This window comes from Lotus japonicus, chromosome 1 (genome assembly GCF_012489685.1).
Source record: "Lotus japonicus ecotype B-129 chromosome 1, LjGifu_v1.2".
Taxonomy (NCBI): Eukaryota; Viridiplantae; Streptophyta; class Magnoliopsida; order Fabales; family Fabaceae; genus Lotus; species Lotus japonicus.
In genome coordinates, this window is record NC_080041.1 from 115104711 (window position 1) to 115120923 (window position 16213).

Genomic DNA, 16213 nt, shown 5'->3' on the forward strand with positions numbered 1-16213 from the left:
AACACTCCATTCAACTTTTACTCACTGCAATGGTTTTTCATTCAACACCCTACCCCCTACCCCACCACTTTTTTTATTTCATATTTTGATTTAATTTTATATTTTTCTTTTGATGATTTCATAAAATTAAAATTTTCAATAAAAATTAAATTAAATAAACTATTATCGATTTAATTTAATTGTTGGGATCCATTTTAAAGCAAAGGAGATAATATAAAGATAATAAGATGAATAAGATGATGAAAAACTTGGTTTTTTTTCTGTGTCCAAATCAAACGAACCAAGTCTCTATTTATAGCGAAAAAAAATCATGAATTTTTTTTTAATTTTTTTTTTGAATAAAATAATTGAGTTGGAAAGATTAGGATACACGAAAATCGCCCGGACCAATCAAACAACGCCACGTGTCCCACTGCAGGTTTCAACTGTGTTTAATTTTTTCAACTCCTCTCTACCCCTTTCAACTTTCAACACTTATTTTAAACACCATTACACACACATTTCAACATTAAACACACCCCTTTCAACACCATTGTAGATGGTCTTACGCTTAATGAAAAAAAAAGGTAACTTGGAGTAGTTGGGAAGCCACTGCAAGAGCAATAATAGAAAGAAAAAAAGAAAAAAAAAAAGGCGACCTTAAGGGTGGTTCATCCGCCGCATAAGGAAAGATAAATAAAATAAAATGAAAAATCTCATTAACCGTCGCAAAATGTAGAGCAATCACCTAAAAAGAAATCTGCTTGCAGAGGTTTCATAAACCGTTGTTAAAACCACTGCAGTTTGCCGCTGTAGCGTTGGGCCCCATCATGCTTGCATGAAACCTTGGCGTTCGGCGCTTAACTGCATATCAGATTGTAATTTGAGTATTGCAGGCTCCGGTGGCGGTGGATTCCTTTTGGGCCCGAGATGAAATCATGGAGGTCCGACAATGGCTTCGAAAGGAGTGGACTGTCTCTTTCGTCCATATCCCGCGAGAAAGAAATAATGCAACAAACTGTCTTACTAGCTAGGATGGCATCTTGAGAAGATTCGGGTCGCCGGGTTTGGAGGCAGTCGCCTTCGTTTACTTATGCGTCAGACGCTGCTTAGTTTACTTCTCGCGTTTAATTTGCCTACTGGAAAAAAATGAAGGCCATGAGTTACTGTCCATTAAGCAGCTTTACTATTTTTTTTTCTCTGCATCGGAAGAAATAGAAGCTGTAAGACCCAAGATTTTAGAATTAAATAAATAATTAATTTTCAACTCACGCATAGGATTCTGTGTAAGCGTAAGGGGAACTTGACTTGTGTTTGATGTTTAGATTAGTATTATGAAGAAGAAAATTCAGGAAATGACTAAGAATGGTACTATAGTCGCTATAGTTTATAGCACGAGTTTTATTCACTTTCGCCTTAGGGTGAAAACGTTAGTTAAAGGCTAATCTGCTCTTAAAGCACTATGAAAGCAGAATTCAAAAATATTCAGAGGAATATAAGAACTTCTCTTATTCCTTTCCATGACGAGTGTTTCGACAAGAAACCCTGGACTGTACGAACGATCGATTTCGATTCTCGGAAGTTTGCCGAAACCGAGTTCCTGGTAACTCAAGAACCTTAAAACGAACTGTAGATGAAGACTTTTTCTATTCGGAGCTTCAAATGAAGATTCCACACGCGTACACTCATTTCTTTCGATGTTTCCAATCTTTCTTCAGAAGGAAGTTTCTGCATCCGACATTCGTTGCAAAAAGTAGTTTTTCGGGTTGAATTATTTCATACCGCTTTTTGGATCGTTCCATTTATTCCAAAACCTTGATTCAAGTCCTGGAAATTTGACATCGGAAACCCGCTTAGAATTCATGGAGGATTGCACAGGAAAAATCGGAATCGGAAAATATTCGTTTTGCTGCGATTTCACCAATCTATAAATAGTTAAATTGCAATTTCTTCATCCTCTGCACCCATTTTGGCCGTGGCTTTGAGGGAGAAGGAGAGGAGGAGAGGAAAATTCCATTTCTTGCCCGATCGTCGTGCCGTTCGTTGCTACGCGTATACCTCGAGGTACTGATGTTTTTCCTTACCTCTGATCGTAAATTATGTCGCTTTTCTCTATGTTTTTCTATGCTCAAAGTTTTGAGCTTTTTGTAAAACTGTCCAAATAACTTGATTTCTCTGTCTAAACTTATTCCCTGCGTGCCCCTGAGCATGTTTAGCGGATTACATTTCGCCGAATCTCGTCGAATCGCCGCCGAACTTCAATTCTGCTAAAAATACTCATTTCTGACAAAGGTTTTGAGTCAAAAACTCTCGACTGAGTTTAGCGATAGTAGTATTAGTCGTCATAATCGTCGTTGGTGTCGACCCCATCTAATTTGTTTTTCGAAATTCTGATTTTGAGTTTCCGAGCTAAAAATATTGACCAAAATACCCCTGCGACAGTTTTCGACCCGATAATTTTTCTGAGAGTTTCCCTGGCCTAGATATCGCCTAAGAATACCTAGGAATTGATTTAGATCGAAGAAAAAGTTCAGAAACCCTATTTTTGAGAGTGGCCGAAACCTATTTGTTAGGGTATCGTGTCCAAAAATAATTTTTGGGTCTCTATGACCTGAGCCATTGCGTAGCTTTTTCCGTTGTCGAAATTTTGGCTCCGGTTTCGTGTCATTCCGAGTTCTGTAGCTCGAGTTATGCTCGTTTTAGCGAACGAAGTCTCTGTTGTCAATTCGTGCCTATATAGGAACTCTGAAGTTTTAAAAGCGTTCTTTACGATTTCGATTAGTATTATTAGATCGTGTTGCTTCAAGTGAGGTTTGTGTTGATGATTGTGTTTCCTTGTTCTAGGTTCACAACTTCCATGCACAACTTCTACTCACGAAGGTAAGGGTAACTCGGTTTTAGCGCGTCTTTGAGTCTTGCATGTTTTTATTGCACTGCATGCGTTTGAGATGAAGATGTTTATATTGATTGGCAGATGATTATGATTATTATGTTGAACTGGAAAAATGTTTTCTGGAGGCTTCGGCCGAGTGAACTTATTGAGACGTGTGTCTCTGTTTTCTGAGAGGCTTCGGTCGTTTACTGGTTTCTGTCATTATTTCTTTCTAGTGGATATGACAGGGTTATGTTTTAGAGCACTGAATTATTGATTCATCGCTCAATAGAGATTGATGTGGTTGTGCAGATATGGAATTTAATTGACGTATGCTTGTTGATATTTGTGCATATGCGTTGTTGGGTTGTACTGTGTGGCCTTCGTGGCGTACTGTGGGGCCTGAGTGGCATATTAAGTGACAGATCAGTGGTTTTCGTTCCACGTGACTGTCCCGTCTTGCGAGACGTTTTTTTATTTGACCTGTCTTGGTAGTAGCACAAAGTTGTACTACAGGGCACTTATATATTGGATTTGATTTTATTTGATTTATATTGTTAAGGTTGTTGATATCTGAATTGATGTTGTATTGTTGAGGATTGTTTATATCTGATTTGATTTATATTGTTGAGGTTGTTGATATCTGGTTTGATTTTATGTTGTTGATTTTGCTGATATCTGATTTAAATCTATGTTGTTGATATCTGAATTAAATTTAGGTTGTTGGATATATGTCGTTATCTATCTTGAATTAAGTTGCTAACTTATGTGCCATGTTACACACTTAAACTTTGATAGCATGCTTTTCCCTTTTTATACGTGGTAATTGCATGGAGTTAACCCTTTCTGTTTGTTATTTGTTGTTTGGGCGCTTAACGCTATTAGGCGATGGAGGACTGTCGATGAAACTTGACCTTTGTACGAGTTGGAGCTGAAGACTTGAAGATTAGTGGAAGACATGAAGAGTAGTGTCGGGTTTAAGGTTAGAGCCTTGGGTTAGAGAGCTTACCATTATTGGTTTAAGCTTGCCTAATAATTTTTAGGAATTTGCATTTGAGATTCGGGTAGGTTCCGATGCATTGCTTTCTTGCGGTTCCCCGGTGTGGAGATCGTAGGGAGTAGGTCGGATTAGGGTGTCGTGGCATAACAGATTCCTTGTTGGATCTGATTTCATTCGTTAGATTTGTAGTTGTGTTCTTTCGTTCATACATTCGGGAACTTGCCTTGTTCAAGGCTTGATGTAGATTTTATTTACTGTTGGGTGTAGGCATTACATGTTTTGAAAACATTTCAAAAGAAAAAAAAAGGCTTAATACATCAGAAGGCCCCTGAAATTGTAAAGGGAATCAATTCCAGGGCCTGAAAAATTTTCACATCAAATTGGGGCCCTAAAAATTTTTTTTTAATTCAATTAAGGACAAAGTGGTCCAACAGATGATGTGGCTCGAACTTTAGCCTACTCAGCTTTTCCACGTGGCATTTCTAATTTTTTTTAATTGAAAATTTTGAAAACTTAAATTTTTTATTCCAAATCATAAATTAACAAAAAAAAACCCAACCCCCACCCCACCAAGAAACTCAACCCGACACCACCTTCAACCCTAACCCGACACCAACCTGCAGCTTCAACCCAACCACCACCCCAACCAAGAGTATGCAGCTAAAATCACATTGAAATGGAAATGCCCCTTTCTCTCTTCTACACAAAAACCCTATTATCTCTCTTGCAATTTCTATCTCTGATTCTCTGAAGAATTTTTCAACAAAACGAAACTGAAAATTTCAGATTCCACAATTCAAGTGACGTTGGGATGAGAATTCCAGAACCAGAAACGAAATTGCAGTGGAGAAACAGAGAGAACATTTGCGAAGCTTCAGATCTTCATCACCTTCATGTAATCTCCATCACCATAACGTGAAGCTTCAGATCTCAGAGGTGGTAGCGGTTTCTGGGAGAAAGGGGAAATCGAATCCTCACCTTCGCTTCAAGTCTTCAGATCGGAGAGGTGGTAGCGGTTTCAGCGAAAGAGAAAGAGTTTTGTGGAAAAAGAGAGGTGGATGATGAGGTTGCAGGTGGGGTGGATGTTGCTGGGTTTAGAAGATGAAGGTGTTGGGTGTTGAAGATGAGAAGGATGAAGATGATGGTGTTGAAGATTAGATTTTTAAATTAGGTTTATTAGATTATTAGGTTGTTTAGTTTAGGATTATTAGATTAGGTTTTTATTAAGTTTTTTAAATTTTTTTTCTGATGATTTTGTTGACTTGGAATTAAAAATTATTTTTTTAATATTTTTTAATTAAAAAAAAATTATAAAAGCCAGGTGTCACTGATGACTAGGACAAAATTGAGATTTGGTCTTAATTGAATTAAAAAAAAATTCTTAGGGACCCAATTTGATGCGAAAATTTTACAGGCCCTGGAACTGATTCCCTTTATAATTTCAAGGGTCTTCTGATGTATTAAGCCAAAAAAAATTACTCGCTTTATAAATCCTTTTGGAAAACATTGCATATTTATTTTATCAGGTTGTTACCGTAACGCCTGATAATCGGGGCGTTACAGAAGCTTTACTTTTACTTAAGGGTTATCATCTTTGAATATTATATGCAACGTTATTAAACTCAGCTCGGACCGGCCGGTTGAACCGGTTCGACCATAACCTAGATACCTTAATGGTTCGAGTCGATATTCAAATCGACCGGGCAAACGAACCGGTGAGAACCGTCAGACTCGGCCAGCTTATACTAAAAACCTATGTTCGATCGACCCTTGGTTGAACTGGCGACGACATACCACAACAGAAGACAGAAGATATATGTCGTTGCAGAGAGAGGGGGAAGATCCACCATTCCATGAGGCCTTGTAAAGAGATAGAGAGCGAGAAAGAGGGAGGGGGGGAGGGGCAAAGCGGCGACAATGGCACATCTCTATACGATGTGCAGCTACTTCATGTGTCTCTGTTGCTTAAAACGGCTGTGTTTTTTACCTCAATGTGTACGTTGTGCTGTAGATCTTTTAGAAAACTAGGGATTTTACTTTTTAAACTTTTAGTGAGAAGTTTACTGATGCTCATTTTTTATTTATTTAAGCTTGTTTTGGAGTTCATGGGCCCAACAGGCTTCCTATGCGCACATTTTTTTTGTATGAAAACATTGGGCCATAAAGAAAACGTACTCTGGACCTCAAATATAATTGTCACAACTTCTACATATTTCAATTATTTAACACAATAATTATAATTTCGACAAAAAAAAACACAATAATTATAATAAACTAATAATATTTTATATGAATATACATCAGTAACACCCAACAATATAATATTAAGGCTAGTTTTTTTTTACATAATATGAAGGCTAGTTTTTAAGAACTTATTAATTTTTTTGTCCTTTGGCCACCAGTCTCCACGGGGGTAAGGGGTCTCACGTGACTAATCTGGCTCGGATTACAGTTGTGATGTCCGTGACCACAAATGTATTATGTTTTACCTCAGAGGGGATCGAACCCGAGCTAGAAGCCTAGGCAAAATCCCTTAAGAAAATGCACATCCCCCACTTGTGCCACCATTAATTGTTTTTATTTTAGAATTTGAATTTGTTATTCAATATTAAGTTATTAACTTCTATTATGATTTTATTGAAAAACATTAATATATACTGAGTTAATCGGTTTAATTAATGACTCACTGATTCGACTAACCCAGTGATCTATTAATCTAGTACCATCGCCGAATCGATGATCGAGTCGAGTTTAATAACACTGATTATATGCGTAAGTTAAAAAAACATTCAATTCATCACTTACGGTGACAATGAGTTGCAACTGTTATTATGTCCCTAATAAATTTGAGTGGTTGTTTGTTATTTGATGTATCGCAACTTATTAAAGCCATGCTTTCACAAGTTTGACTGTTTGAGTTTCCATGCTTTCACAAGTGAGTGTACCATCTCCATATCTACGTGTCTGTACGTACATGTTAGTGTAATACGTGTCTATAATTTATTTATTTATTTTATAAAAATGTATGAAAAAAATTCTGCCAAAATTTCAAAGACATTGATGGCAATTAAAATCGGTGAGCCAGTGGCAGTTGAAGTTATAAATAATGTAAATCAGATTTAGTGGTCAGTTGCTATATAATTAAAGCAAGAAACCGACCTTTTTCTAGAAACCATTAATTACCTGATGTTCTTTTAATTTAAGTCTATTCTGGGGTCTATAAAATGCTGTGTAAGGACACTTTGGGATCTTCATTCTATCTCAGTTAGTTCCTCTTATTCAGTCCCTCTAGTTTCATTAAGCTATTTTCTTGGAGCTTTGGTTTCCAATATGGAGTTTCCTATGCTATCCATCTTTATGTTACTCAATGTGAGCTTTAATTCTAAACTATATTGAAGCATGTGCCTATTATTTATTTTTTTCACCTTTCTTTAACATATATGATCTTCTCTTACTTATTTGGAAAGTATTGAGTAATGTCTTTGAGAGTTATGCTAATGAAGGTTTCTGTATTTAAACTACAGCTTGCACTGGTTGCTACCCAAGCTTCCTTAACTCCTGAACTTTACTGGAAGTCCAAGCTTCCTACTACTCCAATGCCAAAAGCCATTACGGATCTTCTGCACTCTGGTGAGTACATTACATACATAGTTGTACTGGCTTAAGCCGAATTTCATATACGAAAATGTTGCTTTCACACTTCATATCATATAGAGAGAGATATTATCAAGTATGATATGATGTGATAGAAAAATAAAAAAGAGATAGGAACAAAAATGACATGGAAACTTGAAATTTTATTTTGACTTTGGGAGACGTAACTCTATCCAAGAATCAAGCTAGCACAAGAGGTATAGGAATTGTCTTTTAATATGTTAAGAGCTATCTTTGTCATATCTCTAGTTAACATGATACTTCTCAAGGCACCCCTCACGCCCAAGATTGAACTTTTGGAGTGTGGAATATGCATGAATTAATATTTGCAGTTGGTCATATATATAGGTTGTCACGACTAAACGGATGTAGGATAAGTTCTATTTAATACTATTAGAATTTGTGAGGCTAACTCTACTCAATTGTTAGCTCAAGAGGTGTTGTCTTCTTATATATAAGAGTTTTTGAACATTATTCAAAAAATGGGACAATGAGTTGAGAATGTGTTGTTCTGTATTATATTATAGAGTGAGAGTAGGAATGCCTAGAGAGCTTGTATTGGGCTAAGTGCATGAAATTTTCAATAGTTGAATTGACTTTTTAAAGGTAAAATCAATTCCTGAGTAAAATCATTTTGGTTTCACAATTGATTTTGATAAAAGAAATACTAATACTTAACATATAACTTATTTGAAGTTATTAGAAAAGAGGTGTTACTGGTTAGAAACCACAATCTTTTCTTATTGAATTTAGTTCATGACTCAGTCTACAATCTTCTTATTACTGCTCTATCTGTTCGTGTTGTTCATCCCCATCTTTTCAACAACACGTTGAACTGACAATAATTATCTGAATTGGCAGATTGGACAGAAGACAAAAGCACCTCTGTAGCTGTTGGAAAGGGAGGTGTAAATGTTGATGCAGGGAAAACAAAGCCCGGAGGCACTGCAGTTAACGTAGGAAAAGGAGGAGTACATGTAAATGCAGGTAAAGGAAAACCAGGAGGCACTTCAGTGAACGTTGGAAAAGGAGGAGTAAACGTCCATGCCGGAAAAGGAAAAGGAAAAAGAAAGCCAGTGCATGTTAACGTGGGGCATTCTCCCTTTGATTACAATTACGCCGCCAGTGAGACCCAGTTACATGAAAATCCAAACGTAGCATTGTTCTTCTTAGAAAAGGACTTGCATCAGGGAACAAAATTGAACTTGCAATTCACCAAGACCTCAAATGATGCTGCAGCCACATTCTTCTTGCCTCGCCAAGTTGCTGATTCGATCCCCTTTTCGTCGAACAAGGTGGATGACGTGCTGAACAAGTTTTCCTTGAAGCCGGGGTCAGAGGAGGCGGAAATTGTGAAGAACACCATCGCCGAGTGCGAAGAGCCTGGTGTAGTAGGAGAAGAAAAGCGCTGCGTGACTTCACTTGAGTCCATGGTTGATTTCACCACTTCCAAGCTCGGGAAAAATGTTGAGGCTGTTTCAACTGATGTGAACAAAGAAAAGGAGCTACAACAATATACCATAGCGCCAGGAGTTAAGAAATTGACAGAGGATAAAGCTGTTGTGTGCCACAAAGAGAATTATCCTTATGCTGTGTTTTTCTGTCACAAAACAAATGCTGTTAAAGCTTACTTTGTGCCGTTGGAGGGTGTTGATGGAAGCAGAGTGAAAGCAGTAGCTGTGTGCCACACTGACACATCGAAATGGAATCCTAAGCATCTAGCCTTCCAAGTCCTCAAAGTAAAGCCTGGAACTGTCTCTGTCTGCCACTTCCTCCCTCAGGATCATGTTGTCTGGGTTCCTAAATAAGAACACCTGAGTTTAGTTTCACCCATATTCCCTGTCCTTCAATAACACTAGAACCTGCCTTATAAAGCTAGTCTTAAAATACTTGCATTTATATATGTAGCCACATGGTTCGAGCAAGCTACTACAGTACTGTATGTTTATGCATTATATATATGTACCAAACATGATACTATATACTAGCTATAACGAGACTTCTCTTTGTCCCTCTAATTTGATAACTATTAGTTTCCAGTTGAATGAGATGTCTAAGATTAAACTTTTTGAGTTTTCCACTACCATTTATAAGCACTTTATTGACCACATCTCTAACCACTGACCAATGTGAGACTCTAACGAGATATAATGACCACGTGTGGGTGCTGGGCGTGGGATTTCAATTTGAGAAGACAACTGTACTAGCTGACAAGTGATTTTTTTTTAAAAAGGACTATATACCTATTTTGTTCCTCTTTCACTGAAACCACTGCAATTTTAGAGAAGAAAGTCCTTTGATTGATTGAGTGAAAATGTGATCGCATCTTCTGGTGGGATCCATCTCCGTCGCAAAATATGGAGGCGCCACTTATTCAAATCCCTTCTTCTGTGTCGCGCCAGCGGCCCTCACTCATCACAGCAGCCTCCTCCTCTTCTTCCCTGCTATAATCAATGGCATCCTCAATCACTATGTCGTGTTTTGTGTTGCCCACACTGCCACAACCGTCGAGATCAAACTTGCTTATGGCCTTCCCCTGAAGGTATTCAAAATCAGCTCCCTCATTTTGATTTTCAATGGTGTGGCTTTGATAAGGGTTTCTGGCTCTTAACGAAAATTGTGAGTGCTTGATATTTCTTGCTCGATGGCATTTGTATGCTGTGAACTGTAACGTGTTATTCACCTGTGTGATTCCAAATTTAAAAAATTAGAAATTTTAGAGAAAGGTGAATTCTTAATGTTTTTTCTTCTTCTTTGGCATTACCATCATTAATTCTAGGCCCATGAGTCTCACACTTGTTGGAAATAGCGAGTGAACTTTGACCGTCTCCGGTGTAAATCTTCATTGTCAATTTTATCCTAACGTTAACCGGCAATCGAGGTAGACCATATGAAGCCTTCACAAAATATTGCCTAGAAAGATGAATAGAATTGGAACCAAGAAAATGAGAGGAACCATAATCACTACACATTCATTGTCTCCACTACAATGCAGGCGAACTGAAGCTGGCGACGTTTGAACTGCAGAATCACTTCCGGGTCGGGACTTATGAATCATGCTCAACTAACTAATGAGAAGCGCGACAATACAAAAACAATTGTGCTAAATGTTATCCATATAATGACCAAGCAAGAGCTCAAGGTCTCAAACATTACGAAGGGAACTCAGCAAGGATCAGCAGCTTGACATGTTACACATCTAAGGGGGTTTCTGTTCCAGTCGACTCTTAAGCCATAAGGCCCAACGGAAATGCAGTCGACCTAAGAGGGTTTGCTTCTTAAGCAGACACAACATGGGCAATCTGCACGACCTGGTTCAGAAACGGACACTCCCGTGTATCTGGCGAAGTGTTCGAGCGACATCGTAAAGGGCTAAGATGAAACACTTGAATTATGATAGCACTGAGCCAACCATGCGCCCATAAGCTCCACTTAAGAACCTCCCTTACATTTGTAGAGACTCCAAACACAAACACCAAGCCTTTAACTACATGTCTTGTTGTTTATTTACATCACGTGTTGTTCCTTCTTGGCATTTCCTGAGTTCTTCTAAGACTCATGAATTCTCTCTTTGCTCATTTACTGACTTGAGCGTCTAAGTTTCTTCTACGAGTACTCCTACGATTGAGGCCTACACTGCCACACTTTTCAGGTGAGCCATGATAGAGCATTATCATATCGCTGAGCACCACAAGAGCAGTAATCTTGATTCTGAGAAGAACAATAAGTAAATTTAAATAATATTAGTAATATTTAATTTTGTATATGAGAGTTTGAAATTTTCTACAATTATTAATTAATATGATGAGTAAAATAATGTTTATTGATATTAAATAAATAATATTACTATTAATGTAAAAATAATTTTTTACATATAGTAATTAATATAATTAACAATGAAAAGGATTATCAATAACTAACTACTATCGTTTCTTTCTATATTATCTATATATTTCATTTTTGAAAAAAAAACTAACTACTATTGTTATTAAGTAGGTTCTTTTTAGCTTTTTTATTATAAGTTTTTTTGGAAAATCTTATTAATAATTTATATTTATAATATATTTAATATTTAAGTTAAAATGATAAATTGAACATCTTTAAATACTAGTTAATATTTTTATTAGTTTAAATTTCAAGCTACAACCAAAATTTGATACTTAACATATTTAATTGAATATGTGGAATTAGCCAAGATACACAACTCTCCTCAAAAGAATAAAAAACTGGTAAAGCCAGAGAACAACCACCCCGAAAGCTACAAATATTAACCAAAGAAACAATTAAAGCCTCTACTGAACAAAGTTTATATTTAGTAATTTGTATAAAAGACTATTGATTAACTGATTTAATAAAATTACTTTTTGCTGTCAAAAAAAATATAACTAATTCATATTTTTATTGTTAATGTAAAAGTCAAGTAAATTTTACTTATTATCATTATGATTATAATTATTATTTCAAATATTTCCTCAATCTGTGACGACTAATAATATGAATATTTAATTATAAACTTGAAATATTAAAAAAAAATTACAATTAATAATTAGTATGATGAATAATATACAAATTATTAATAGCAAATTAATATTGTTATTAATATAAATGTCAAGTCAACTTTACTGATATTTATAGATATATATGTTAATATTATATTTAATACAATATAACATTATACTATATTATATGATAATATATTTTAAAATTATTATTAATACTAAAATTCTTACTATATTCATTTTCCTATTTCAAATATGATGTTTAATATATAATAAAAAAGTAAAAAAGGATATATTTAAAATATCAATTTTGATAAACTCATCACTAACCTTCCCTATATCAATTTCCTAACAAATATAAAATCTCTCCTTGTGCATATAAATAGGTAAAGATTTTTTTCACATCTAAAGTACTCTTGGTTTTATCTGCAAAGCAAGTCAGGAAATAATGGCTTCTATGAAGATTGTATTGAAGCTGGTGGTATTGCTCTTTGCTATTGTGAGCACTAAAAATCATGTCGAAGCTGCACAAGGGATCGAAAAAGCAATAGGGAACACACAGGTTGACAATGCACAAGGGATAGTTGATGGAGCAACAGGAATTCCACCTTCAGGTCCTTGTTGCAAATGCAGCGAGACATTTACATGCTGCCCCTGCCCAAGGCCCATATAAAACTACAATGTCTGAAAGTTTGTACCTCTTCTTCAAACTTATAATAATAAATTTGAGTTTGAGGAAGCTTGACTCGTAATGCAATAATTGACTTTAATAATAAATTTGATTTTGAGGAAGCACTACTCTTAGTTGTAGTTTATTTTCCTTTGTTATGAACATTTTCATATATATTTTATATAATCATATGAAATAGAGAAAATCAATATTGCATAGATGTTTTAAAGAAATCATTTGTTCATGGTCCATCCATGTCCATTTAGCCCATCAATTCATAAATAAAAATTCAATTAAGTTGGATTCGATAAGTCATTACCCTAATAGATGGTTAATTATGGTCACTGCTATTGATTCTAAATCAGTAAATCCATTAGACCAACATCCTAAAATGTTTTGAATCAAACATATTTAAAAATTACCAATCCACCGGACTATTGTTATTTTCGTATCATTTCTCCTTCATTGACTAAACCCTATAGGCAATATTTGCTAGAACTTAGTAAGGACAAGCATATTCATTTATTTATTTTTTCGAAAGCTAAAAATAAGCATATTCATTTATTATTAATTGAATATGCAATATTTATTTTTAACTCTTATCCAATTTTTTAACCTAGCTATTCTATTATTATTGAAATTGAAATTATTTAATTATATAAATTATAAGCTTTGAAATATATCTATTTAAAATACAAATATTGTAGATATACTTTAAAAAAGTATTTTTAAATATATTGATTGATATAATATATAGAGATTATTTCAAAATATATTTGTATGTGCAAAAATAGTATAAATATAAATAAAAATAGCATAAGGATATATGTTGATCTTAACAAGTTTTCATTTTTTTTTTCAAAATATATTATGAATTTTCCATTCTAAAAAAACCATTAAAATAGTATTTTATTATTTTCAACATTAAAAAAATTTATCAAAAATATTTTCTACAACTTAAACCAACAATTTTGCTTTAAAAAAGCTTAAACCAACAACTTTCCAGATCTATTCTCTATTTAGATTGAATATGAAAATGAAATTAGAAAATAAGCGAACCAAATAGGTTCAAATGGTTTTAAGCAAACTTTCTTTGGCGTGACTGGTCCAACTTTTACCACCCCGTATCATATATTTATGGAAAAATCAAAGTCAAATAAAATAATTTAATCAAAGTTTACTTAAATCAATGATTTGATTTTCCTACTATTTCATTTTTTCGAAAATAATTGATTTTGTGATTTAAATTAAAATTCACTTTCTCTAATTCAATTAAAATTTTCCTTATAATATTTAAATATCATGAATGTGGACAAACTGTATGGGATTTGAATTTGATTCACATAATGGCAAAGGTGAATTGTGTTGATGCTTTCCATATTTAAAGGGAAGTATATTCTGTAGCGGATTACTTAGTTAAGAATGAGTGTGGTAGAGTTGATCCTCTATGGGAGTTGTTATGACGAGAGTATATCAAGCGAAAGCTGGTGCTTTTTTCTTTTATAAGCGTGAAAACTAGTGCTCATTGTGAGAAATGAGAACTACTAATTGTTCACGCGTAGTGAGATATAATAATTGATCTAAAACCCTAGTGGAAGTAGAGTCTTGTAATAAGCTAGCCACTTTGTGTAAATGATAATCAATCCCTTTTACAAAGTAACCCTTTCCGTTTTAGAGTGGGTAGTTACTAACCCTAAATTTGATAACCGAATGGAATCTTGGGCCTTATAATCCTCGACCAAAGAGCATTAACAACGCTCCTACGCCTAATTTCGCCCTAACAAGAACTTCAATCAAGTGTCCTCACTGGTGGACCTGAAGGCTTCCCGTTGGCCTCCATGAAGTTTGCCTACTTGTCAAGCTTGTTCCGATGCATAATATATCTCCATCTAGCTCACTTTTCACAGATCCCGGCTCTCCATAGTCGTAGCAGCTTTGAGTGGGATCGCCTTAGCTTCCCATAGCAAAATTTAGGAATCGAATCGCCTTCTGGGTGGACCCTATGATTAGCGGATTTTTCAATTGAGTTGACTAGGTACTAAGGTATTAGGCTTAGCAACTGAGATTGAATGTTTTGTTTGATTAAGGTATTAACAAGTGAAGGTAAATGCTGCATCACCATAGAATAATTTCTAAAGTTCATATATGAATTCGGTTTTGAGAATTTTAATTGGAATAGGTGAAACTTGACCCAAAGTACTGTTTTTCCCATAAATTTTACACTATCTTTGTTCATGATATTGTCTTTTTGATCCAATCACTACCAAACTTCAAAATCTTATTTCTTTTGTTTTCATTATGAACATTAAACTTTAAGAACAAATCAATAATCAATTATCCTTGTGATTTGATATATTACTTTGTATTACTTTGGGCAATCTCAAGAGAAAGCTTAAAGCTAGTTCACCGTATGAAACTCATCACTCTACTACTCAATCCTCTTTATAGGACGACATCAAAGTTCGACAAATAATATTCATATATTCAAACACATCAAAATTATAACCGAAACAATTTATCTTAGTCACTCAATTACAACGCACATATAATCATGTGATTAGCATTTCATAGAAAACAATCACATCCAAATTACTCAAACAATAGCTTCAAAGTGGTTTTATAATAAACCCCTCGTCAACAAATGGGAGATAACTTCTCCCATATCATCGTGCCTAAAATCACATGGCTTGACCCATCTAGTCAAACATTCTTGGGATCGACATCAATAACCTCAACATCCATCATATACAATTTTCAATCACACTCATATCAGGGACGTTCATGAAAGAAATGTCATTTATTTACTCAAGGTTATTCTTTAGTAATTCCATTTTTGGAAAACCACATTCATTTTCTTCTTTCCATACTAAGGGACGTTCACCTTATTCCGAAAAATGCCTCTCATGCTCAATATAGGTGAAGTGGCTAACCCTTAACCGAATAAATTCAACCATAGTACTATACACAATCTCATTAGATTAATTCCTTCCCTACTCAACGAATTAATTTTGCTTAGCCTAGTTGTCATTTTTACTTTGCTATATGTGCACTAACTCACACATAGTGTCATTTTTACGTTAGCCAACTAGGTGTTTATGCGACAAAATAGTACCATGTATTTCCTGCACAAATAAATTGATCAAAGAGCAATTTGGGGCTTGAATCAGGTCCTGGAGGTATAGTATCTTTTTGTTTGGTGGCTTTTTGATTTTCCTATGCGGATGGATTTTGAAATGCGGTTCGGAGTAGTGATGTTTGCCAAAAACAATTTACAAAACCACATAGCTATCTAGTGATAACTCGTGAAGTTTAGGCTTCGGCAAACCTAAGACTTTGATTTTTGTATTAGGTTTCTAACGCACAGGGAGTGAAAATGAGCAAATTAGTTAGTGAGAACTTGGTGAATTTGAGTTCTGGTGAACCCAGACTCTTGTTTCGAAGAGGTTCTCCGCTGAGTGGGTTAACAACATAAAAATAAATAAATGAAAATAAAAAATGCGTGAAAAGTAAAAGAAAACTAACAAGAAAGCGTAAATGAA

General features: G+C 35.0%; 1 protein-coding gene across 1 annotated transcript; it reads left to right on the top strand.

Annotated features, from left to right (window-relative positions):
* The first annotated feature begins 7064 nt into the window (after window positions 1-7064).
* Window positions 7065-9523, top strand: LOC130729531 (BURP domain protein RD22-like). The gene is made up of 3 exons (XM_057581313.1): window positions 7065-7220; window positions 7376-7481; window positions 8367-9523. Exons 1-3 carry the CDS (start codon window positions 7182-7184, stop codon window positions 9311-9313), a joined length of 1092 nt encoding a protein of 363 aa, XP_057437296.1. The 5' UTR covers window positions 7065-7181; the 3' UTR covers window positions 9314-9523.
* Window positions 9524-16213: the final 6690 nt, after the last annotated feature.

Coding starts and splice junctions, on each gene's coding strand:
- LOC130729531 (XM_057581313.1), top strand. CDS start 7,182: ATGGAGTTTCCTATGCTATCCATCTTTATGTTACTCAAT. Junction 7,221..7,375: donor CCATCTTTATGTTACTCAAT/GTGAGCTTTAAT, acceptor TTTAAACTACAG/CTTGCACTGGTTGCTACCCA. Junction 7,482..8,366: donor TACGGATCTTCTGCACTCTG/GTGAGTACATTA, acceptor CTGAATTGGCAG/ATTGGACAGAAGACAAAAGC.